Source organism: Astyanax mexicanus, chromosome 2, assembly GCF_023375975.1.
Source record: "Astyanax mexicanus isolate ESR-SI-001 chromosome 2, AstMex3_surface, whole genome shotgun sequence".
NCBI lineage: Eukaryota > Metazoa > Chordata > Actinopteri > Characiformes > Acestrorhamphidae > Astyanax > Astyanax mexicanus.
The window spans coordinates 48061825-48087692 of record NC_064409.1 but is presented as its reverse complement, the minus strand read 5'-3'; the positions used below and the strand labels follow the sequence as shown (position 1 = coordinate 48087692).

The following is a 25868-nucleotide window of genomic DNA, read 5'->3' as shown; positions in this document are numbered from 1 at the left end:
GCGGTTTCATACGGCCCCTCACGGGTTAACAAAATAAACATACATCTGGCCCGCAATTCAATTTAATTATTTATGCTTTATTATGTTCGTTTTCATATTTTATCTTAACTTGTATTTTGGTGTGTGTGTGTGGTTTTTATTTTTTTGTTTTGTTTTGCTTACGCTGCGTTGCCTGCTTTAATAGTCTTCAGTAGCCTTCAACAGTCTAACCTTGCAGCCGTGGTGTGTCCACTAAACTCCGTAGTTATAAACATCCTGAGGTTAGCAGCGCACTAACTGACCTGTTTTTAATGTAATCCGAGCAGTGACTCCGTGACGGCTGCTCTAAACTGCTGCTGTTAGCTGCTTGGGCTGAAAGATGAACTGTAGAGAGCTGTATTATCCGGTTAGTGGGGTTATTTTATTTCATACACAGAAGAACTTACACATTTTTAAAAACGCTCCAGACTGGCTCAGCTGAGCCCTGTAGCCCGTGGCTGGGCTGCAGCTCTGACTAAGCAAAGACTGCGGGCTTGTGGTGCTGCAGCTGCAGCTCCGACTAGTGGTTGGATGAGGAACTGCTAAATCTGAGGAAATGCTAAATCTGTCACAGCTCACAATTTGATTTTATATTTATTAAGCCTTATTTCAGTATCAAACGTTTTGATCAAAGTTAATATAACTTATAAATTAAAAGGATTTATGTTAATAGAGCAACAAGCAACCATTTTTCCATGCAACTGTAATATTTGATTGAATAAATAGTATATTGAGAGTTATTTAACATTAAGGAGTAATTACATTCATTTTGTATTACATCTGGTTACATTTTCTTATATTTATAAGTTACATCTGGCCCTCAGAGGACAGCCAATATGCCAATGTGGCCCTCGGCAAAAATGAGTTTGAGACCCCTGATTTGAAGAACTGTTGACTATTAGATTACTGTTGACATTTGATTACTTTGAAATTACTATATTGCTAAATATATAACATTAAAGAAATGTCTGCTTAATGTTAGTGTCTGTGCTTCTATTTGGAAAAAAATATATATATGTTAAAGCTGATGTCCGAAAGTTTTTGGATTTAGGGCCCTCTTTGGTGAGAATGGGTAATTGCACTAAGCATGCGGAAGAATCTTTTTAAACTGGGCGGGTGTGATGCGGTCTTCGTTCAGAGCGGTCAATCCGATTCCAGGTTACTTTCAGTCAGAGAGAGAGAGCGAGAGAGAGCTCAGTCATAAACTTCACTGAGACTGATCCTCTTTTAAAGGCTGTACATGTGACTTAAGTAAATAAAGACTCGTTACGTGGCCAAAAGAACTCCCACGAAAAGCAACCAGACACCCCAGTTTTTAGAATGAATATATTATTAGGCTAAGCAGGGATGGTTGTTTTAGCACACGGGTACTATTAAACACAATATGTTATCCCTTCTCCACTTAGTAATGCTTCTGCTTTCAGTTTAAAAACTAAATAATACGGATTGTAACATTAAAAGTATCACATTGATAAGAGTGATTTCTCTGAAGTGTAATGAATTTAATTAAACATCCTGTAATTTCAGGTTAAATTTAATTCAACGTCCTGCAGGGTTAAACCAATTCAAATTCACTCATTGAATATAATTGAATTCTGAAAATGTTAAATTTGGCACAGCCCTGTTTAGTAGGTAAACGTAAGAACATTTTTTTATGATAAAAGTGTAGAGCTGTTGTGATAAAGTGTGTTTTGTTTTCTCCAGTGTGAGGAGAGTCTGTGGTGGTGTAATAGTGACTGAGCACAGTGTGAGTGGGTCAGTGTGAGGAGCTGATAATCCTGCAGGGAGACAGTCTCCTGATTATTGACTGGTCGTGTGCAGCAGCAGAGCTCAGCCTCCCACTCTCTCGGTTCAGGCTGAAAATGACTCAGACATATGGGAGAGTTTCTGTGTGTGTCACTCAGGGCGGCTTTCACTGTGGAGAGGCGACTCGGCGAGGCGGTGTGTGTATCTGCAGCCCTCGACTGGATTAGTAACATTTCAGGCTGACTGGCTCTGCTGGCCGCGGGGAGGCACCTGTACGGTGGTAGCGGCGGCGGGGAGTGAAGGCGGCGGTAGGAGCCGCTGCAGCAGCGGGAGGAGCTCGACCCCGGAGCCGCTACTGCTCCAGTCCGGCCTCGCCGGAGCGATTTCCCGCGCTGCAGCCGCGCCCGGGTCACGGAACAGCGGCGTCTCTCTCTCTCTCTATCTGTCTGTGGTTCTGCTGAAGGAGTGAGTGTGAGACCTGGAGCCGACATGGCCCGAGGAAACGAGGAGTCCGCCAACGGGTCCTGGAAGAAGCAGGTCGATGATATTAAGAAGATCTTTGAGCTGAAGGAGATCCTGGGGACGTAAGTGCAGCGCCTCTCTCTCTCTCTCTGTGTCTGTGTTTTTACAGCAGAAACGCGTGTTTCTCTCAGCTCCTCTGTCTCTGTGTGTGTGTTTTATTACAGCTCGAGGTAATGAGTGTGAGTGAGTTGTGACACATTAGACGCTGGAGGTGTGAGATGTTAAACCCGAGCTCTTCTTTTACACAACAGAAAACAGAAAACGAACCTCAGCTTCCCTCAGCTTCCCTCAGCTCCACACACTTGAGGAATGTTAGCAAGCTTTGGACCATTAAAACTAGACCCACTGCTTCAAACAGATAAAACACACTGAGAATGCCTTCATTTAGTCTTTCTGTCACCTTCAAAAACATGATGTTACCCTCATTCAACAAACAAACCACCTTTTGATTATTTTGCTATTTATAGGTATATGTTGGAGTAAAATGAACATTTTTGTTTTATTCTGTAAACTATGGACAACATTTCTCCCAAATTCCAAATAACAGAAAATAAGAAATGGCCGAAATAACAAAAAAGATGCAGAGCTTTCAATATAATGCATATATAATATATATATATATATATATATAATGCAAAGAAATGCAAAGTTCATATTCATAAGGTTTTAATAGTTCAGAAATTAATATTTGGTGGAATAATCCTGATTTTTAATCACAGTTTTCATGCATCTTGGCTCCACCAGTCTTACACACTGCTTTTGTATAACTTTATGCCATTCCTGGTGCAAAGCAGTTCAGATTGTTTTGATGGCTTGTGATCATCCATCTGGTAAGAGGTAAACTTGGTAAAATCTAATAAACTCATCGTTTTTTAATGGATCAGAAATAACAAATATACATGTGCAAGAATATGTAAAAAAAAAGTATATTACTATTGTTGTAAACCTACTAAAACAAGTTATTTTTATGTGTTGCCTTTGAGTAACATTATGTAGATCACTTATGTTAGGGTCTGATCAAATAATCAGTTTGGTCTGGGGAAAAAAGTTCCCAAAGAAGAAATCTTCCAAATAGCAGTGTGATTGTTTTCTCCACAAAAATCTTATTTATACCATAGAGGGTTTAAAGAGAAGTATAAATGTGTAAAGCTGTTTTTGGTTTGTCTTTTTTTTGTTTTTTTTTTTCTAAAAAAATCTAAAATACACTTTGAGGATACATACATATATAAATATGGATATAAAAACAGTTCTTTACCCATACGTACAGAACTTTCACCTATGATTTTGGTTTGTTTAAATGTTTATTCCTTTTGTAAGGGAACATTCGTTCATTTAGAAATGTATGGCAGTAATTGATCCCTTTAATTCTAAAAAAGAAACACCACACACTGAGACTACTTCCCTTATCCTTAAATCTGTTATTGACCCTTGGGTACAGTTCAATGAGGGCATAACCAACCAGAGCTTTCATCTGTTCTGTTTTACAGCAGTGGCTGCTGTTTCTTTCATTTAGGGAATATTACCTCACAAAGAAAAAACGTTCAGAATCAGTGCTGCATTTTGTCTAAATGATTAGCCTACGTCTAATAATGTCCTGATTATGTGAACAGTTTGTTTTTTGCTACTACTTAATTCCCTACTTTTTGCTATTAGAATGACAGTAGCTATACTTCACTCATGTGTTTCGATGTGAGAGACTCTGTAAGTGTGTAAATTACCCAGTGTACTAACAGCACAATGATGTAGACTGCAAGGTATGTACCTTATGTAAGCATTAGTCATAATTAAGGCCAACCACATTCTTTAACTTTCTCTAATTGCTTGTTGGCATTTGCCTCCACCCATTATACTAAAGTGGACTTTTCCGGCCTTTTTTTCTTCTTTTTCCAGCTAATCATCTTTACTGTAAAAACAGGAAAAGCCCTGCTTAATTTTCAGTGGAAGTCAATGTAAAAAAATTGTTCCAATGCTCTATTTTGAAGCATGCCTATAGGTCCATTCAACAGTTTGGACTGAATCAAATCATGTCCCAAAGTGAAAACGAGCAAGAACTGATGTACAGTGATTATGTGTAATCAGTCTATAGCATGTAAAAAAGAGCAGAATCTGTGAAACCATTAAGTGCATTATGAAAGGTTATTACAGTCATTTCCTAAACCAATTAGGACTTCCTTAGTCCTTCCTTAGTGTTGGTCTGTATAAATGTCACCTAATTATGTTGGGAAACACTGCACTGGTTTAATAAAGAAGAATTTACATCTACAGAGCAATATTCTATTCAGATATTTGGAGTATCCAGCATAGCACTGAACACACACAGTCTCAGTCTTCTTTTTCAAACCCTGGTTATAGGTAATAACCAAATGACAATTCTGTGTACTATCTTGGGATGTAGCAGATTATTCACAAATGGCAATATATATATATATATATATATATATATATATATATATATCAGTGCTGGACCAAATAAGTGATTGAATAATTTATAGTAGTAGACTAGTGCGTGTCTATTTCTGTCTGAATTTTGGGATGGGTGTTTGGTGATTTTAAACAATGTAGTAAACTGTTACTTTTCCTAATAATGTCTTGTGTCATGCCCAATTGGTCCTTTAGGACATAATACTAGACATATTTAGTTTAATTAAAAATCATCCTTGTGCTCTCTAGTAATGCTGAATCTGAATTTTGGGGACATCTTGTAATTGCAGTAGCAGAGGTCAGCACACGCTGCTCTAATGTCATAGCCTGTTTAAACTGACAGATTGTCCCCAAGTCACCCATGGATCAACATCCAACCCACCCCCCACCACCGGTACACTCACACAGTCACAAAAAGTACTCCCAACTGTAGCCTCTTCTTTAATTTAGAACAATGTAGCTGGCTCAGAATCCTTATTTAGATTTTAGACTGATAAATCTGAGATTATACTGCGCTCAGGATCACATCACTCTCGTGCCCTGTTTAAAATGTTTACCTCAGCCCCATGCAGGACTCTTCTGAAACAAGCAGTTCTTTCAAAAGTCAGTTTAGTCTGCCTGGCTGCTGAATGAACCGAAAAGCAAGTGGAAATCTGGAACAGGTTCTACCTGGATTATGTCCTGAGGATTTCCCATTCCATCTCTTACATAAGAATCAGCTAATGCGTCTTACACAAGACAGTTCACTCTGATTATTTAGCATACTGCTCGCCGGATGGGCATCATTTAATAATACTAAAATGTCCTAAGCACTTTTCTTTAAAATGTATGTTTTGGGACAATCGCACTTTAATTGCTTTTTTTGCACAAAACACACCTACATTTAATGCATGGGCTGCTTGTGGTCATAGTTTTCCTCCTGTCCTGTCAAAAATAGCTCAGTCATTCCCTCCAGTGGTGACTCAGCAGAAACCCATTCTTAGGCTGCACTGTCCCACACGCGCGCACACATAAATGCAGCACCCTTATCTTTATGTGGATGTATATCAGAATGTGTAATTTGGTCCAGCAACCATTTTAGATTAACACCCTTGCTCATAATCCACATTATGCTGGGATTAAGTTCTGGTGTACCGAAATGCACCGGCACTTGTGCGCATACAACATGTGCAATAGGTTGATTGTGCTGTTGGTTATTCACTGTGTTTACTGCACATGGATTTGTTGTCAGTGACAACAGAAGGTGGCTAATATTTAAATCTTATTTGTGCCATGGCCCAAGATGTGTAAGCCCCATTACCACTGATTGTCTCGTTCTTGAGTCGTAGATTGCAATCTTTTATTTGTCCCCAGGTGTTCATAATAAGAACATTTATTGTACCTTATTCACCAACCATCCTGAAGAAGTATTTTCTTCTTAAGTGCCACTTATTTTAACGAGTTTTTTTTAAGGGTTTAGGATTTGTTCCATTTAGATTTGTTCAGTTTAAGAAGACAGTGGCATTTGTTATGGGCAATGTGGTAAAAATATTATATCTTGATATTTAAAGACATCTTTTAACAGTGCATGATATTTATTGCAATGTGTGTCAAAATACAGATTTGACAGGTTTTTAAAAGACAAATAAATAATAAATAATTGCCTGTACTACATGGGAGTACATGACTTATTTCATGAAGTACTGGTCTTCATCCAGTTAAACTGGACTAATAATTTTTAGAAAATACCGAAGCTTCAAATTTAGCCTGACTGCAGTAATAATGCTGCTTGTAAGTTGTAATTGCTGTTGTCACTACAATAGTCAGTGATGCATATTATTAACGGAAGCCGTGGGGGTTCCACAAGGTGGAAACTTCCTGTGGTTTTACAGGTTTCCGTCTCACTGCTACCCAAAAAAAGAGTCTTTTATACTTCATGCGAACAAAGGGGAACTCCTAAAGTGTTGTTTCATGCATTGGAACACTGACTACAAGTTTCACACCTGCAAACATTCTAAAAGATTCCAATTATTTAGCATGTGTAGTGCGTAGGACTGATGGGTGAGCAGTGGCGTGCTTTAGTGTGGTTATCATACTAACAATGTGATATTTTTTGAGAATATTTTTGAGATAAAAGCACAGATTAACAGACTGCAAATATAGACCCATTAAACCTAATCAAGTGCAGCAATATATAAATCAGCGTATCTAAGTGTGGCACTACTAATGCATTTCACAAGATTTCATAAAACATATATACAATTCCAGACTGAAGTGACACATCAGATTTTTCAGGGCTATTTGGGGATGTCCAATCCAATTGGTTCAAATAAGATTTATGTAATTTTCGTATGTGGTCCTTGATTCCTGGACACACAACATCAGTACTAAGGGTCAGTTCAGATTTCATGCATTTTTTTTTTTTTGCATGTGCTTTGTGCTATTGGCTTTGTTCACTAGGTGGCCATCTTTGCAACTCCCCCGAGCAGATATTTACAGTCACAGAAACACACCAATCCTTGTGTGTAAGCTAAAAGATTGAAAGAAAAATTGAGACTCTTTTTGAAAATCGATGCAGTTTTGCAAAACTAATTATTTTAATATGGTACAATATTGATAGTTTCTTACACAACATTTAAAATTGGAGGCAGGCAATGGTCCTTTTTGTGTTGTATTTAAACCCTAACCGCTAGTAGCAGTGTTGTACTTTATAGTAGGGTGTATAATGTGCTGTCTTTTGATCACACTGTTCTAATAATATGTAAGTTTTATTAAATTACAACCCTTGTGTAGTAATAAGTAATCATATATCACCTAGTTCTTGTGGAGATTTGGGAGGGGGCGTATGTAGGTTGTTCTTCAACAAGGCAACGTTTATAAAACACAGCCATTTCTGGGACAGATTCAGTCACATTACAGACAGACAGGCTGGTCACTTACATTTTTTAATTGGGCTGCCAATAGATATACAAATTTGATATGAGCTTTTGATTAATGAGGTTTGTATGTAATGTAGCTTTAAATATAGCTTAAAATTTTGTAATACATTTGATTTATTTATTTTGTTTATTTTTTGTTGTCCACCCCTCATGCTGTTGCAAAAAAAAAAAAAGGCTAGAACATGTGTTTAAAAGATTGATATTAGTGAATCCCCAGTGAAATTGTAGTTTAGGCAAAAGAACCAAAAAGATCATCCAAAAATGCACCCCAGAATGTTTGCTGCTTGCCAGATTTTCCTCTAAGCTGTTTGACTGCATCTCCTCAGCGCGTTGAGGTCAGTTACTATTAACCTGCTTATGTTCTCTCAAAACCCATCAGGGAGAGATTAAATCAAGCATGTGTAATGAGCTGTAATATCATTATTCCATGAATAATCATTGCTTACTCCATACTTTCTCCATAAACCCCATTTCATCTCAGAGGAGGACCTCTGGAGCGATTCTTGTAGCGGTTCAGGATCAGTGGGAACATGCATGTTAATTAACATGAAGCAGCTTTTTTTTCCCTCAGTGTAACTGATAACATTTTCTTTCAGTTGTGTGATTTATTCACAGCTTTTTTTCTGGTTCTTAGTATTATCTGATGTGTTTCAGTGTGCTGTTGCTGTTGTTACAGCTGTTGAGGCCACTTTTATGATTGCTTTAAAAAAGAACCTTTCCTTTAACTCAAATTTTATGTCTAGGTGTGCATGGTGAATACTAATATTGTGTTTTCCTAAAGTTTAATAAACAAAAAACAATATATTACAATATAATGAAATATAAACCTGTATGTATATATATATATATATATATATATATATATATATATATATATATATATATATATATATATATACATATCATATTGTGTAAACAGACACCATGTTAAGCATTATGAATATATAATGATGTTTTCTCTCAGTTGTGTGATTTTAATCACAGTTTTTGTCTGATTGTCAGTATTATCTACGCATAGATCAGATTAGTTTTAGTGTGTGGGACTGCTGTATTTGTTTCTATTGGTGGTAAGTGAAGTGGCTAAAATATTGTGTTTGTAGGGTTCGTTTCAGCAATGTTATCGCAATGTGCACATGTAATGTGTTAATGAACGTATATTTGTGGGTCTATTTTCATACATAAGACGCACTGGATTATAGGGCACATTAAGCAACACTAGTAAAGCACAGGGGTGTCTCCAAAAGAAAAAAAAACATTTTCTTTAAAAAATTAATCAAGCACTGGATGTTAATCTACATGAATTCTCTCCTGAAAACTGCTTATTTTTGGTGAGTAAAACACTTGTTTATTTACAATAAGCTTATACTGGCAGACTTCAATTAGCAGCTTAGCACCATGGTTAGCCCAACAGGTCTACACTGAAGAACCCTGAGTGTTCCAGTAAGCCAGGGCGATATTAGCTAGCACTTCGTCAAACTTAGCTTGTTTACCTCTGTAAACAAAGAGTCAACAGTCCAATATACTCACATCTGAACGGCAAAAGAACTAGCATTTAACGGCTAATGCTAATGCTGCTCCAGCAGTGCTAGCCAAGGTTAACAGCAGGCTACAGCTCTGAATGGTAAAACACCTAGCGCTTAGCATGGTTAGCATTAGCTAATGCTAATACTGCACCAGCATCACTGCTGTAGAAATAAACTGAAACTCCTCTGTAACGCTGTACTTTAGTGGACTGGCTTTACTGCTCCTTAATACCTAACTGGTAAAATTCATACAAAAGTCGCACCGGATTGTAAGACGCACTGACAATTTTTAAGAAAAATGATTTTAAGTGTACCTTATAGTGCGAAAAATATGGTAATGTAATTGAAGGACAAGCAATGCTTTTTAAAAACAATTCTAGATACACAAAAAAATCACACTTCTAATTTTCTGTAGTCTGTCAGTGATACATACATGAAATATCTACGTGCATTATCGTTTAACTTCTTAAAGAAAAAAAAACACATTTGTGAAGAGTATAGCACTACTAAATAAATTTCTGATTAAAAATGCAATGGTGAGGTATTGTATAGAAGCATTTACCTCAGCAGTGCAATTATAATTTGTTAGCTAGTTACCTCAGCTAATGTTACAGTCCTAGCCCTGTACTGCTTAAAAACAGCCATTTGTCAGCGTTTTCAGTATTATGCAGTTTGTACAAACATCTAAAGAGTATGTAATGACACTTTTGACTCCTTTTTTTCCTCTTTTTGTGATTTTTATTTAGAATTCAGAGGGTGTTATAGATAAAAATATAGATTTTATAATATTTTCAACTATGTTGCCTTAATATTCTGAAAATACTTGTCAACAGCTCAAACAATGCCTGAAACTCTTTTAAATGGTTAAAGGGTGCTAAAATGGCACATTAAATTTGACAAGCTAAGGAAATTATGCTGTTATTGAACTGTGAAAAGTCAAAGCTTTAAAGGTGTCATGACAAATCAGGCAGCCTGAGTGAGTAATGGCCAATTGATGTCTTTCACCTGAACTCCTATGACCTTGTGCGTGTGTGCTTGAGTGTGTTTGTGTGTGTGTGGTGTGAGGGATTACTGGGGATTTTCAGTGACCACTGAAGGCTTAGCTCCCAATTGCAAACTGCAGTCTGATTTAAGAACCCACTATGGGCAGCTGAATACACTCAGTGTTTATAATTGGAAATTCTCTTGTTTACAATTGTGTGGATTCATTTTAACTAATTGAAATGCACTACAATGTGCGCATATGTTATTTAATTTTTTTTCATGTACATTTAAACACTTTATAAATAAAGTAAAAAATGCAAAAAAGATAAAATAAACCTTAAAAAAATGTGTGTATGTATGTGTATGGTCCCTCAAGACCCAGCAACATTTCTTAAATCTGCACGTTGATATGTTTCAGCTCATCCTTTTTTAAACTGTTGTCTCTCTCTAATTTCTCTCTCCACTTTATTTTCAGGGGGGCGTTCTCTGAAGTGGTTCTTGCTCAGGAGAGGTCTACAGGAAAGATGTACGCAGTGAAATGCATCCCCAAGAAAGCTCTGAGAGGAAAAGAGAGCAGCATTGAGAATGAAATTGCTGTACTAAGGAAGTAGGTATTGCTCTACACACAGAATCCTCTGTTTGTTGATGTTTCAAGGAAACCATACACACCCCACTCACTTAAACAAGTTTTCCTTCACATCAAAGTATAAGAAGGGATTATATTCAAAGTGCTCTCACTGCTTTAGACTAAATACAGGACAGCCAATCGTAACCAGTACATTTTAATACAGAATATCTCTGTGTTCTAAAGGTGCAGTAACAAAAACAGCGTGTTTAATTCTAATCCTGTGTGCACACCACAAGTGATAAAATCACTGTAGCCCATGCAGCAGGTGATGAGTTACTGGCAGCTGTGTTGGCCAGCAACAGGCAGGCTGCATGCTGGACTAATGACAGCATACAGTGCTTGTGCTGAACTGAATTGTGTCATCCAGCAAACCAGAATAAACAAACACAATGAGCTTTAATATCATTTGCGTTATTCTATCTATACAGTTACTACATTTCTTGCTTTTAAATCTATTCACCCACATACAGAACATACTGTTTACTTTCGGTATATACTGTCACTCAAAATGTGTATCTCTAATTTTGTTTTTTTTATCTTTTATCTTTTTGTTCTTTATATTGTATTAAGTCGTGCTCAGTCAAAAGAAATGTTAAAAATTATGTGAAACTCCACGAACATAGAACTTCCACTGACTAAAAGATAACAAGATTAACTAGATTTTTTTTCCCATTCCCATAAAACTGTAATTTTTAAGATAGGATAAGCTAATCTTATTTGTTTGGCTTATCATTGTTACTCGATTAATTTAATTACTCCATCATAAAAGTAATATGAATTTGCAGTGATGTATGTCAGTTGATACAGTATGCCTGTTGATAATGCAAGTTCTTCTGCTGTTACCTATTACTTTAAAAAATACAGTAGTTAGTGTTCAGTCAAACTTATTATTGTTAAAAAGTTATGTCAAATCATTGAGTAAATTAGCTAATTTACTAACCAACTCAATAGAAATAGGGAGAACCCCTTTGTTTAATCAAATTCTATTCATACAAAAGAAATGGCGGCACGTAAGACTGAAGTGAAGAAGAGTTAAGCAGTGCTAACAGTTTCTTCCGCTCCTCTGTAAGAGTTAGATGAGTCAGGCTTTTGAAGCCACTTTAGCAGTGCCCTACCTGTCCCCCACACCCACCTGCACCTTCTGTTAAGAGTGTGCTGCTGCGTTCGCGAGGCTGCGGCGTTCTCCCCCACACACGCTCTCTCCGCCCTCAGCAGTGACTCATGCAGCCTCCTCTGCAGCCTCACTATGCCGCACACGTTTGCATGCGAGCGCGGCATGATGGTTGTCATGGTAAAAGAGGAGCAGGCGCTAAGAGCAGGGCTGCTGATGATGATGAGGAAGGAAGAGGGGCTGCACAGACAGCTGGGGGGTTGGGGGGGATGATCAGCTGTTCACTACTGTGTGAACGTGGTGGTGCAGAGAAGCAGCACAGCAACAGGCAAACCTACCTACACTCTTAAAATAATTAAAGGTTTTTCAGAGTAGTGCTGTGCAGTTAATTTAAAATAAGTTGATTTAATCACATTAGATGAAGTGCAAGTGCAATTGTAATTGTACATCTTTCCATATCAAGGGGAATCTTGGTAAATAGACTTGTGCCTCTTTAAAGAATCCTGTAATAACTTTTTTATGTGTCAGTGAGCATTGCTTAAACATTCCTAGGGCATTACTCAATTTTATTTGACTCTGAATTGAAAGTGTTTGCGCCTCAGGTACAATGTTAAAACTGAATTTATAATTATTATTAAGAAATAATTAGCACAATTGCACATGCATGTTGCATGTAAGGCAGATGGTCAGGTACGAACACTTCATTTAAACCATTTCATTTTGTTCCTAGTTGTAACCAGACCTCCTTTTAATATAGGAGAATAACTAAATTTAAAATTAAGTACCCCTTTTTTTAGCTGTGAGTAGATAATAAAAAAATGGAAACAATGCATGTTTGTTAAAAAAAAAAAAAACTGTCCACATAAATCTCTTTAACCAAATAAAGTAACCAAACCAAATGAAGTATAAACATATACCATCCAACACCCTATTGTTTCATACACAATCCATCACAACCGCACACGTCATGTCACACTCCAGCAAGAACATAGCGGACGAATGTAGCCTAGTATGTAGATCAGGGGTGTCAAACTCATTTTGGCCGAGGGCCACATTGGCATATTGGCTGTCCTCCGAGGGCCAGATGTAACTTATAAATGTAATAAAATGTAACCAAATGTAATATATGTAAATGAATGTAATTACTCCTTAATGTTAAATAACTCTCAATATATTATTTATTCAATCAAATATTACAGTTGCATGGAAAAAATGTTTGCTTGTTGCTCTATTAACATAAATCCTTTTAATTTGTCATGTCATGAAATCCAAAAACTCCATCAATCAAGAACCAAACTATTCAAGTGAATAGAAATGACATCAAGTTATATTAACTTTGAAATTATTAACTGAAATAAGGCTTAATAAATATAAAATCAAAAATTGTGAGCTGTTAAGAACATAGCATTTCCTCAGATTTAGCAGTTCCTCATCCAACCACTAGTGGGAGCTGCAGCAGCAGCAGCACAAGTCCGCAGTCTTTACTGAGTCAGAGCTACAGCCCAGCCACGGGCTACAGGGCTCAGCTCAGCCAGTCTGGAGCGTTTTTAAAATTTTTAAGTTCTTCTGTGTATGAAATAAAGATTTTTGTAACCGAATAATACAGCTCTCTACAGTTCATCTTTCAGCCCAATCACCTAACAGCAGCCGTTTAGAGCATGAGTCACTGCTGGGATTACATTATAAACAGGTCAGTTATCGCGCTGCTAACCTCAGGATGTTTATAACTACGGAGTTTAGTGGACACACCACGGCTGCAAGGTTAGACTGTTGAAGGCTACTGAAGACTATTAAAGGCTATTGGAGGTTATTGAAAGGGTTATTGAGGGCAGAAATCAGTAAAGGCTGGTTAGAAAAGTGATTCACGTCCTCGTACTTTGCTGCGGTGAAACTGCGACTAGCGCTGTCACAGTGATGTTTATTAACGTCATTAAAACAGATTTTATCAGCTATTGTCTTATAAATGTTTACACAGAACTTATATCTCTCCTAAAAAGCGTTTATTTTGGTCAGTAACACTCTTCGTAACACAAAAGGCATACCGGTCTTTCGCCTTGAAGCACAGCCGTCCGTCTGCATCAACTTCTCTTTTTCTGGACATTATGGGATAAACATTTGTTTGTCTCAATTCCACCCGCGAAGTTACACCTTCCCTCCGGCAGGGTTTCCACATCAATGACTACACTGCCGTGTAGTGGCAGTAAGCCGTAACTTTGCGGGTAATACAATCGACAAGCATTGTGGGAAATGTATTTTTTGGTCAAAGAACGCTTCTGACTTATTTATTATAGACACTAAGATCTTACAAGCTCTCGCGGGCCACATAAAAAGACGTGGCGGGCCACATTTGGCCCGCGGGCCTTGTGTTTGACACATGTGATGTAGATGATCTGTGGCAGAGACTCAGGAGAACTTAAGCAAAATTTTCCAACTAAGGTTCTTTAATATATTTACATTATACTAAAATTTACATTGTAGCTAAAACAGGCAGTCTAGTGCATCCCAAATATTTCAACATGAACATTTAATATTTAACACTGTAGTCATTATGGTCATAATGTGTTTTGGGGATGGGGGAGTAGTGCCCCTGTGGCGGGGCCTTAGCTTTTGTCCTTAATGGCAATTTTTACCCTTGCATTACTTTTACTTTTATATTTTAAGTAGTTTTGAAACCAGTACTTTATTTTACTTGAATAAACATCTTATGTTGATACTTTAACTTACAAAAGTTTTTTAAACCCAAGAATCTATAATTCTACCTGAGTAATGAATGTGAATACTTGTGACACCTGTGCCGCTAGCCATAGGCATCAGCACTAGACATACAGTTCTCCCTGGAGACTCTCTGCCAGGAGTTTAATAGGCCTATTTTAGTTCTTGCTTGTCTTCAGTTAGTGAAACGCTGGCTCAGCAGGATACTGGTCAGGTGACTGTCTTGGCCACTTGCAGTACATTTCTTTTACTTAAATGCTGCATAGTTGCCTCCGCAGTGCATCTAAGGATATTGTCCTGATACAAGGTGTTCTGAACACTTAAGCTTTGTTTCATTTTAAAATCCACCCTGTCCGCGGTCACATCATCAATTAATAAGGGTGAGTTTGTTCCACTGGCAGGTGGACTTGGCCATGCCACTATGTTTTACAGATGAGATGGACGGCTTTGGATCATGCCTATACACAGCTTTCTCTTTTTCCATCACTCTAATGCCAGTTAATCTCCGTTCTGTCTGTCTGTTCCCGAAACTCTGCAGACCTTTTCTCTGCACTTTTTTTTTTTACTTTGTAACCTGACCTTTTAGTTCTTGAGGTTTTTCAGCAGTCGGCATTTTGTGGTGAACCCTCTAAGGTCATGCTCTATTCTTTTCGTCACGTCTTAGTCTTTTACATGTCGACGCCTACATCCTGGAGAGTGCTCTTAATCTCTTCAGCTGTTTCTCTTTATGACTGAAAGTATATATCAGTCATCCGCCCATGTAATTTTCTATGGTCTGGCAGATTCTCTTTTATTTGTAAGCTTTTAGTGCCTTCTGTTTTTGACACACCTAAAATTTTGCATCTCTGTATTGATTTCTTCTAATGTTTAGGTCTGATTGTGGCCTGTTTTACTGCTATTGATAATCCTGTGTTCCTCTAGTTGACTGACAGCAGCAACAGACCAGAAATGCAAATGGAACATCTGAAATCACCTCTAGTCAGCTTGTGCACTGCACTGTTCTTCATGAATCCGTAATGAAATTGCACACAGATGACTAATAAACAAGTAAGAGGCCAATTAGACCAACAGCTATGTATGGTTGTATACACTGACATGCCACCTGTAATGGGACAGAAACTAGTATCATATCCCATGACTTTTGCCACGAGCCAAAGGAGCTAAAGAACATAGGCATAAAAGGCATGATATTTCTGGTCTAAGCCTCGTGTTACCACCCACATTCCCACCTTTGCTGTTTACACAGCAAAGCGATGCAAAACGTCAGTGCCCGCGAAGCAACACGTTGACGTGACGTAAAAATAGCAAAAATATAAAACATAGAGATTTGCTTATAGGTTGCCAGGTCTGTATAGTACTCTCGGGGTATTTGCCAGTTTAATATAATACCCTCACTGAGGGGAATCTAACAATAGTTCTAAGGTCTGAAGAGACTCATGTGAGATCATACAGGAGAGAATATGTTGGGTTTGAAACTGGCTGCAGTACATGAATACTGTTCTGTACATTACTGCAGATGATCAATCATGCATAGTTTATCATCAGAAACTGATTGACATCAGGATGATTACTTACAAGATATAAAAAGAATTCACCTGCAGTTTTGCATTTTGTGAGTTTTTTTCTGTCATATACTTTTACTTTGAAAAAAAATATCTATTTTTGAAAAAAATATCTATCTAGTTTAAATCTTGTGTCCCAATAATGTGCCTTGTCTTGTGAGATGAGAGTTGTGTCACACCCCTATTACCATAAGTACCTCCAAATAACTTGGAATGGAAATGGAATGTCTCATCCATCTGGCACCTATTAAAGACAAGGTATGACAGTCATATTTACCATACTTGTGTTAGACACAGATGGAATGCTGCCTCCGCCTTTAGCCTGTCTGTGCAGTGAATACACACATGCACATCAGTGAGCACAGAGCCATTGGGAGCCGTAAGGGTTAAGGGTCATGTTCAGCTTGCTGAACTTTGGTATCAAACTCAAAACCATGACGTCATTAACATTAACAGTGTTCTAAACAATGAGCCACCATTACCCTACTTTAAGCCCAGCTAACAGAGAACAATATAAGAATGATTTGTAAAGATTGCAGGCAGTTTAGCCTGTAATGTTACAGAAATTATATTCCTAAAGCAATTTGAAAACATGTGACTTATTAATGGTTTGCATCACAGCATTATTGGAACATTTCTTACATTATGTTCCAAACAAGATGAATACTAAAATCATGGAAATGTAAACATTGACATAAGTGACATTTCAGATACATTCTATTAATCAAAAATTGTTAACCTTGAGGCCAGTATTTAGCCTCTTACAAGAGAATACCTCACAACTTACAGCGGTGGCCATTCCCAAGCTTTCTCATAAGGCAACCCTTCAATTTAAATACTGCTATCCTATGGCAAGTGAAAGTTATTTTTTAATATTGTAGAACGGTCTTGTCCTAGTTAATAAAAAGAAGAAATAGGAAATAAAAATGAGAAATGTGCTTCTGAATCTGCCGCTCATACCACTGAATGCTGATATAGAGACATAAATAATACCAGTGTTTATTTTTTTCTCTCTCTCCAGGATCAAGCATGAGAACATAGTTGCCCTGGAGGACATTTATGAAAGCCCCAACCACCTGTACCTCATCATGCAGCTGTAAGTAATAACATGAGAGTCACTACTTATGTCTCACTTATGAATAGAAACTGCAACACTTATCCCACCACCCTAAGTCCAGCTCCGCTGTTATAAAATCCATGGCAGAAGCAATCAGCATACTGATTAGAATTGTACTTCTGCAAGTACTGCTTCTCTCGTCTATAATGAAGGGATGGACTGTGAGCAGTTGTCATGGCACCTGCTGTTATTCTTGTGCAATGTTATATCCAGTAGATTTTAAACAAAGCCAACAACAGATTGTTCCTGTCTTCCTTTCAGAAACAGCAGGTCCAAATCCCACTTGTCATTTGTAACGTTACATAATACCGTGTAGCATCTGTATTGGTAGGAAATTGAAGGAAGGAAATGAGTTTTTCTGCTTCCTCTGTGTTTCCAGCGTCTCCGGAGGAGAGCTGTTTGATCGGATTGTGGAGAGAGGCTTTTACACAGAGCAGGACGCCAGTGCTTTGATAAAACAAGTTTTGGATGCAGTTAACTACCTCCATTCACTGGGTATAGTGCACAGAGACCTCAAGGTATGGACAGCTTCCTTACAAACAAAAAGCCTCGCACAGGGAGAAAAGGAAAGAATCTTTGGTTAAGTGCTATAAATACAAATCCTTTTAAAAAAAGAGAAATTTTCCTTCCTCTGGTTATAGAAAGATTTTTTTATCCACACATAAGCAAAAATGAGTTATAAAAAAGTCCTCAACACCACAAACAAGAAAAAAAATTCAGAAGTTTAATTACAAATTACACGCTTTGCAGTAGTTTTATGAAGTGTGTAGTTTACTAAATACCGGTTATACAAACCGGTTATACTGAATACCGGTCATTCATACGCTGTGACATTAGCGTTTTTATGAAACATAAACATTCCAATTCTCCCTGTCCAAACAAACAAAAAAAATAAACCTCATTAAAAATCTTCTCCTTTTTCAAGTGTTTTCAAAAAGCAGAAAACATAATTTTAATATCTGTATCAGTAAAATACCTGCTCGTATTTTCACTTCTTTTCCTTATTGTCTCTCATCAGCCAGAGAATTTGCTATACTACAACCAAGATGAATCCAAAATCATGATTAGCGACTTTGGCCTGTCCAAGATGGAAGGAGCTGCAAATGATATCATGTCCACAGCCTGTGGAACTCCAGGATATGTTGGTAAGACTGTCCTTCAGAAACTCAGATTCTAGTTAACTTGTTCTGCTTTAATCAAGGATCTTCTTAAGTGTTTCTAAATAGATACACCTAATCGTTTGAAATGTGCTGCTAGCTGACAGTACATCAGTAGTCTGATAATTGGTTATTTAAATCATTTGTACATTAATGCCAGGTTTAGACCACACAGTTATAATGCCAGTATTTAAGTCTCCAACTAATTTTGGAGATCACCATCAGTTGCCTTAGATTGGAGGCAAACCATTGTTTGCTTGGTGCTGACTGGGTCGTTATGTATACTGGTAAAAGATGCAATTTAAGTGCTCTCAGAGTGATCACCAATGCAACAATCTTGGAATAATCAATGCAACAATCTTGGAATAATCAATGGAACAATCTTGTATAGTGAATTGTGCAATAGACAACAACTAAAATATTCCCAATTGCAAAACATATGCAAGTGTGAAGGGTTCAACAACCTGATGACTCTAAATATGAAGTAGTGTAAACTAGGCATTAGATGCTTACAAATAAATCATTTTTAAAAACTCTGCCCATTGTCTCTTTTAATATTGTCTTTTTTTTATCATTAGCTCCAGAGGTCCTGGCACAGAAGCCCTACAGTAAAGCAGTTGACTGCTGGTCTATTGGTGTTATTTCTTACATACTGTAAGTAGCTATTTTCATTAGAGTAGCATCCTTCCAATTATCATCAGCTTATAATATATTATTCATTTAATAACAATGCAAATATCTCTTTATCACAGACTCTGTGGTTATCCTCCTTTTTATGATGAGAACGACTCCAAGCTGTTTGAGCAGATCCTCAAGGCTGATTATGAGTTTGATTCACCATATTGGGATGATATCTCAGACTCAGGTAATCAGTGGCTGAGAAAAAGAAATTATGTATAATAGGAATATTGCACAAAATAAAAAGATGGGAATACTTTTTCTTGGCTTTCTTTTACCCTCATATAACTGAACGTAATTTGTTCTTTAACAGCAAAAGATTTCATCAGTAACCTGATGCTGAAGAATCCAGAGAAGAGGTTCACATGTGACCAGGCACTCCTGCATCCCTGGTTGGTACAGCTATATATATATATATATATATATATATATATATATATATATATATATATATATATATATATATATAACTTTGCAAGGCTCACATTGTATTGTTGATGTTGTGGTTGTCGTGTAACCTCAGTAAATAGATTGGTTATTGATTAGTTTTGCCATCTTTGCAAACAGTTGTAGAATTGATTGCTCTTTTAATGTCATCATAAGGGGGATGGTTATTGTCATTTTAATTAATATTTTCTTTTTTTTTTTTTTTTTACTTGCAATTGAGTGTGGTTGACATAAAAACACGACATATATTTACAATATTCTTAAATAAGGGTAAAGTGGGGTAGTAGTATAATAAAATGTTTATACACATTTAAATTCAGCTGCAGAAACACGTCTGTACATTGCACTATAATCACTGTTTACTTACTAAATTAAACGCATTTAAAAAAAAATAATTATGCAAGAATAAAAAATTAGGGTCAATATAGAAATAGTCTGCTTTTTTGCCTTTAAATTATTACTTTAAAATATTTGCCTTATAACTATTTATGATATATAAATGAACTCAGAATACACAGAAATCTGATTTTCCAGACTTAATTACCTCCTATTTTTACTTTCTATTTTCTGTCATTCATGTGTCCACTGTGTCAGGGCAAGCTGCACCACAGGGTGGACAATTTTAGAGAGAATTGACATTTAATGAAATCATGGATTTGCAGACATGTTAAATTGTTCATGATGACCTTGTTCTCTTTCAAGCATACATTTTGATTTTCAATTAATATTGTTATTTTAATTACTTTGATATTCTCTCATGAAATGTTGGAGAGTTTGAACTTTCTCAGCTAAATAAGGAGACAGTATAAGAAAAATGTACATTCACTTAATTCACTTTAACATTCAGCAAGGCCTTCAGTCCCTTGACAATAGACCATTATGAAAATAGTAATTAAACTGATGATAAAGGATATTTTCTTAAAGGGACGCTTATTATAAAATGACAGGAAGGCAAAGGAATTCTTGGAAATTCTTCATGTTTGAATAGAATTATATGAAATAGATAAAATGAAAAATGTCTTTAAATTTTAACAATATATACTTTAAAACAATCAAAGCAAACTTGGTTAGTTTGTTAAAAAATGTGTTGTAAAAATATATATATTGTTGCAAAATGTTTGTATGAACAGCATAACAATGCATGTATATTGAAATAGACACGCTACATTTAAATATGTTTTTTATGTTAGGTATAGATCATAAATAGTAATAGTATTCTGCATATACATATTAATAAATATTAATAAATATGCTATAAATATTATATTCGGTTTGAAAAGATTTCAATATGGTACCAAGCCACTTTTTTTAACTTGATTAAATCATTTAAATAAAACATTTGGTTAATTTAAGGTATATTCTCTCAACTGCAGGATAGCTGGAGACACTGCTCTTCGTAAGAATATCCACGAGTCAGTGAGTCGGCAGATGAAGAAGAACTTTGCTAAAGCCAAATGGAGAGTGAGTATCATCTTTTTAGCTGATTTCTTCACATGATTTTGGGGGAAAGCAGAAGGAAGAGAAGAATATTGACACCAGAACATTATGTAATCTGCATCAATACAAACACCACAGTATACAGATCTGGAACTGTGTTTATAAGCATTATCTCACCTTCTTTCTCACAGCAAGCTTTTAATGCTACAGCAGTGATCCGACACATGAAGCGTCTGCAGCTGGGCAGCAGTTTAGGCAGCAGTATCGACTCCACCCAGCACAGGAACCAGAACCAAACTCCCGCGCCTATAAAGAGCCAGTCTGTGGATGTATCCTCCATCAGCCACAAGGACTGTGAGTTAATAACCTCCTAATACACAGACATGCCAAAAGTCATGGGATAGCAGTTTCTTAATTGATTGGTGAGTATCCATACCTGTTGTGAGCGAGGCCTGATAGTGAATATCAAATAAATGGGACATTACATTTGTGAAATCTGGCATTTACCTTGGCTCAATCCACAGTGTTACCCTAGTATGTCATAGAAGGCATTACCACCCACAGTGGACTGTGTAGTACAGGGGTCTGCAATAGGCAGCCCGCGGGCCAGATCTGGCCTGCAAACATGAAACATCTGGCCCGTGAGGTTGTTTGAAATATAATAGAAAAAACAAATAAAATGCTTCTCTGGACAGATTTTGTGTAAATTGCTCCTCTGTCTCTCTGTCGCGCTCTGCGTGACTTTAGTTTCTGCCCGTTCTCGTCTGTCCGCTCGTTTTCGGGCTCCCCATCTCCTTATAATGGCAGTTTTCATGGCTGTGTCCCAATTCACTAGCTGGGGCAGTGGCAGTGTTTTTGGACCACGAGCCTGAGGACCCGGGTTCAATCCTGCGTGAGGAGCGGTGTGTTTTATTTACTTCCCCGTGGCCCACCTCGTGATGACTTGGAAAATATCTGGCCCGCGGCCAAACTTAGTTGTATACCCCTGGTGAAGTGTGTGATAATCATGACCGGCAGCGTCTGGCTAGAATTGTTTATGTGAACAGACGAGATTCTGGCAAAAGTCATGGGATACGATACTAGCTCTTGTTTAATAACATGTGGCCTGCTAGCATATTTCTCCTTTTTATTTTATGGTTTAACAAACTACTCAGATTAAAGGCAATTGTGGTTATTTAACCTTTAATTGGAAACTGTGCAATGTACTTATTTTGCAAAAATCTATATATGGGAAAAATGATATATCACAATATTTAAAGACATCTCCACAATACACAGCATTTACCATATTTTGACAAAAAGCTGTTTCATGCATAGTGCAGTCACTCTTACCTTTTGCTGCACATCATCCATTATAATCTATATTTTATATACTTTCTGTATTAAAATGTACATATTGATATATTGTGCAGCTCTTAATGTACTTTATTTTAAAAAAGAACAGTTTAGCAATCGATGTAGCTATTCAACATTTTCTTTCTTTTTTTACTTTTTTAAACACCCTGTTTTTTAAATACATCTGTTAAATGTTTGAGAATACTTTTTTGTAACATTAGAACAAAGAACACTTATGCCAAAAAAAAAAAAATATGTTTATACATTTTCATTCCTCAAAATCTCTGAAATCATTATATGAAAATATAAAATGCTAACATTCAAAACTCCAGGAAAGGATGCCTATTGAAAGAGACAGTGACCTCTAGTGGATATTCTTTATTTATTTTTAATTAACATATCTGTGCTGACTGGTAGCAATGGCACAATCAGGTTCTGAGTGATATAAAGTATAGTAACTTTAAAAGTGCAGCAGCAGTTCATCACATTACTTCTTTAGGTTATTTACGTGATCTTTCTAATAGATTTATTGTATTACACAGATTAGGGGTGCAACTAATGATTATTTTGGTGGTTGGGTAATCTGACAATTAGTAGATTAGTCAATTAGCCATCCCCTTAATCCCTTCACCTGTGAATGCCTGTCTTAATAAAACATAAGTTCACATCACCAATTAAAATAATAATACATTAAACATAAAGTAAATTTAAATTAAAAAAAACTTAAATGTATTTGTAACATTGAAAACAATAACGGTGTAACAGTAAAATTTTAATGTACACCTGTAGTAATACAAGTAAAAGTAGTCTTTCAAATGAAATTAAATTAAACAACAATGATTTTTATAATCAGCATTGTGGGTTATGTTGCCTGATTGTGTAGTTTTTTTAAGATCTTTAAAGTGAGTATTGTGTTTTTGCAGATGCATCCCAGAGAGGTTCAGGGGCGAAGGAGAAGAGATGTACACGGCCTTCCACCGTCACCACAATCATCACCGGCTCCAAGTGACCCAGCCATCTCTGAAGACAACAGCACCTTCAGACTTATGAAACACTCTCTCCATTATCCATTGGTCACTTCCTCCAGATCAGTCTTTGATCTGGCAGCTGCCAGTCTGCAGCACTGGGTTCACTCCTTGCTGTGCCAGACGGTGGCATGCCCTAATTGAGGAGCTCAGACAAAATGGTGGGATCAGAGTCTACTGCTGATCAAAGCTGCTGTTGACCTGCTTGGTACGTGTTTTGTATTGTGGAGCTGAGGTTGACTAATGCACTACGGAGGTGAAGGACTATTTAAGGCTGCTTTTAGTCGGAAAATATGAAGAAATGTCATTAAGGTAGATTTATTTAATATGGTCTGTTCACTTCAGCTGGTTTATATGAGTTGACCAACCAGCTGGAGCAGCATTTTCTGCTAAAAACCAAACGAGATATTAGATGATGGCATGCAGCACAGGTTAGGTTTAAATTAGGTTTTCTCCTTAACTGGGCCTGCATTTTAAGGTAACATCCAATCCAGATATAGTTTTTTGACTGGTCACATGACCAGCTGTGAGTGAGTAAAGAATAAAGCTGAAACTAAAATGTTTTTATTGCATTTCTATTGATTTAAGATCCATTCTATGTTTACAAGAGAGCAGTAATTTGTTTATTTGAAAGTGAAACAAGTCAAACTGTAATATTAGAGCATAATTTGTATCCAAACAACCACATAACTCCTGCCCAGTTACCCAAAGCATTGTACTGTAAAGACCCCAGAGTGTGTAAATGGATTGATTGGCACGTACAGTGTTGTTTGTGGTATTGATTTTGGTAAACACACCACAAAAGTTTCATTTTATTTCTGAACTGTGCATAAATCAGTCAGTAAAATAGAATGTGTACTGTAACTCTAGTGCTGATACGTACGGTTTTCTTTTTCCACTCTCTGTGGGTACTGGTGAAGTGTGATTTGTTTGATGATGTAAAATGTTTTGGTATGAAGTGTTATCTGGAGTGTGTATTGTTGAAGGTGAATGGACATATATATATATATTTACATATATATTTTTCATGTACACTTGATTATATTTGGTTTGCTATAGAATAGTCACCGCTGTTTTTTCATGTAAGTAAAATGTAGGCTATACCTGCTCTCAGGAGTATGTTTGAAGGTAGTTGCCAGTGATTCATTACAAACAGATTAGGGATGCAATGAATTTTGGGCAACCAGAATTATTTGGCTGAAAATGGCAAAAAAGCACTTTCAGTATTTAGATAAATAAGTAGAAAAAGAATTATACCAGACCATCAATTTAATCACCAGGTTTGACCCCAGTTTCCTCCCGTAATTCACTCTTACTTATCCTTCTTTTTTAGTAATCATTTTTGATGCTAAGGCTCTCCCTGGAACCTTTACTCAGCAGATCATCAAAGTCACACTGAGATATTATAAAATAAATTTTAAAAGTGTACTCCAGTCAGTTGGGAATGCGCACTACCTAAACTTTTCAAATTTTCTATTCGACTGACACCACCAATTTGAACTCTTACCGGCCAAGGCCCTGCACTGTACTGGGTAAGTACATGCCAATATTATGATTTTCTGAGTAGAATATACAGATATCATATACATATCATATCAAACAGCAACCCTAGCAAACCAGCATTGTATGATTAACCCACTGTATGATCAACCTGTATAATTCTGTCTTCTTTGCAGCCATGTTAAATGGTTAAAGATGACCTCTTTAACCTCAACCTGTACACGATTAACTATCAGCGAGTAATCCAGCTCGAAAACAGTTAGCATCTCAGCTAACTGGCCTTGTTTGGTAAATAGGAGTTCCCCACTGGGAAGTTGCCCAGGAAATCCATTCCTCCTTCATGATTTGTAGTGGGAAAAACAACATCAGTTGGCTGAGATGATAACTGATTTTGAGCTGGGTTACTCGCTGATGGGTTGGTCGTGCAGGTTGATACCAAAGTTCCTGAGTTGAGGTCATCTTTAACAATTTTAACATAGCTGTAAAGAAGACAGAATCAGGAAGGTATGTAATCGTATATTTTTAATGGTGCATCTGCTGTTCATTTTTGTTTGTGCACCTTCTTTTATTCTGTAATCTATGCTCATTTAACTTGAAATGAATAAAAATAAATAAAAACCTGTGTTCACTATTCAGCCTTTAGCTATGTCTCATTATTGTTCAGTTTCGTCCAAAAATGATCATTTCGTTGCATCCCTGATACGTGTTTGTATTATGTTCAGATATTTTTATGTAAGAGGAAATGATTGCAAACACAGAAAACCTGATACAACCACAAGCATCCAAATATCAGTGTTCTATGGGGTTGTTGCTGATTGCATTTAGTTAAGAACAAAAAAAGAAACACGTATTTGATCAAATATATTCCTCTGTTTAAAACAATCTTGTTTCTACTGGATTGCTGTATGGACTGAAATATGACTTTGGGGAAAAATGGAAAACAGATGGCTCGTGGTTTGCTCAGTATTTTCTCACAGTCTTCATAGAAACGCTCTGAATTTAGCAGCTAGGTGCTGCTTCTTTCAGT

At 36.8% G+C, this 25868-nt stretch overlaps 1 protein-coding gene across 1 annotated transcript; it reads left to right on the top strand.

The window, feature by feature from the left end:
- Positions 1-1804: 1804 nt before the first annotated feature.
- On the top strand, positions 1805-25476 carry camk1db (calcium/calmodulin-dependent protein kinase 1Db). The gene is made up of 11 exons (XM_007235169.4): positions 1805-2348; positions 10608-10739; positions 17167-17241; positions 17642-17780; positions 18281-18407; positions 18998-19073; positions 19172-19284; positions 19411-19489; positions 20918-21005; positions 21173-21335; positions 23240-25476. Exons 1-11 carry the CDS (start codon positions 2254-2256, stop codon positions 23323-23325), a joined length of 1173 nt encoding a protein of 390 aa, XP_007235231.1. The 5' UTR covers positions 1805-2253; the 3' UTR covers positions 23326-25476.
- Positions 25477-25868: the final 392 nt, after the last annotated feature.

Coding starts and splice junctions, on each gene's coding strand:
- camk1db (XM_007235169.4), top strand. CDS start 2,254: ATGGCCCGAGGAAACGAGGAGTCCGCCAACGGGTCCTGGAAGAAGCAG. Junction 19,490..20,917: donor CAGGCACTCCTGCATCCCTG/GTTGGTACAGCT, acceptor TCTCAACTGCAG/GATAGCTGGAGACACTGCTC. Junction 21,006..21,172: donor TTGCTAAAGCCAAATGGAGA/GTGAGTATCATC, acceptor TCTTTCTCACAG/CAAGCTTTTAATGCTACAGC.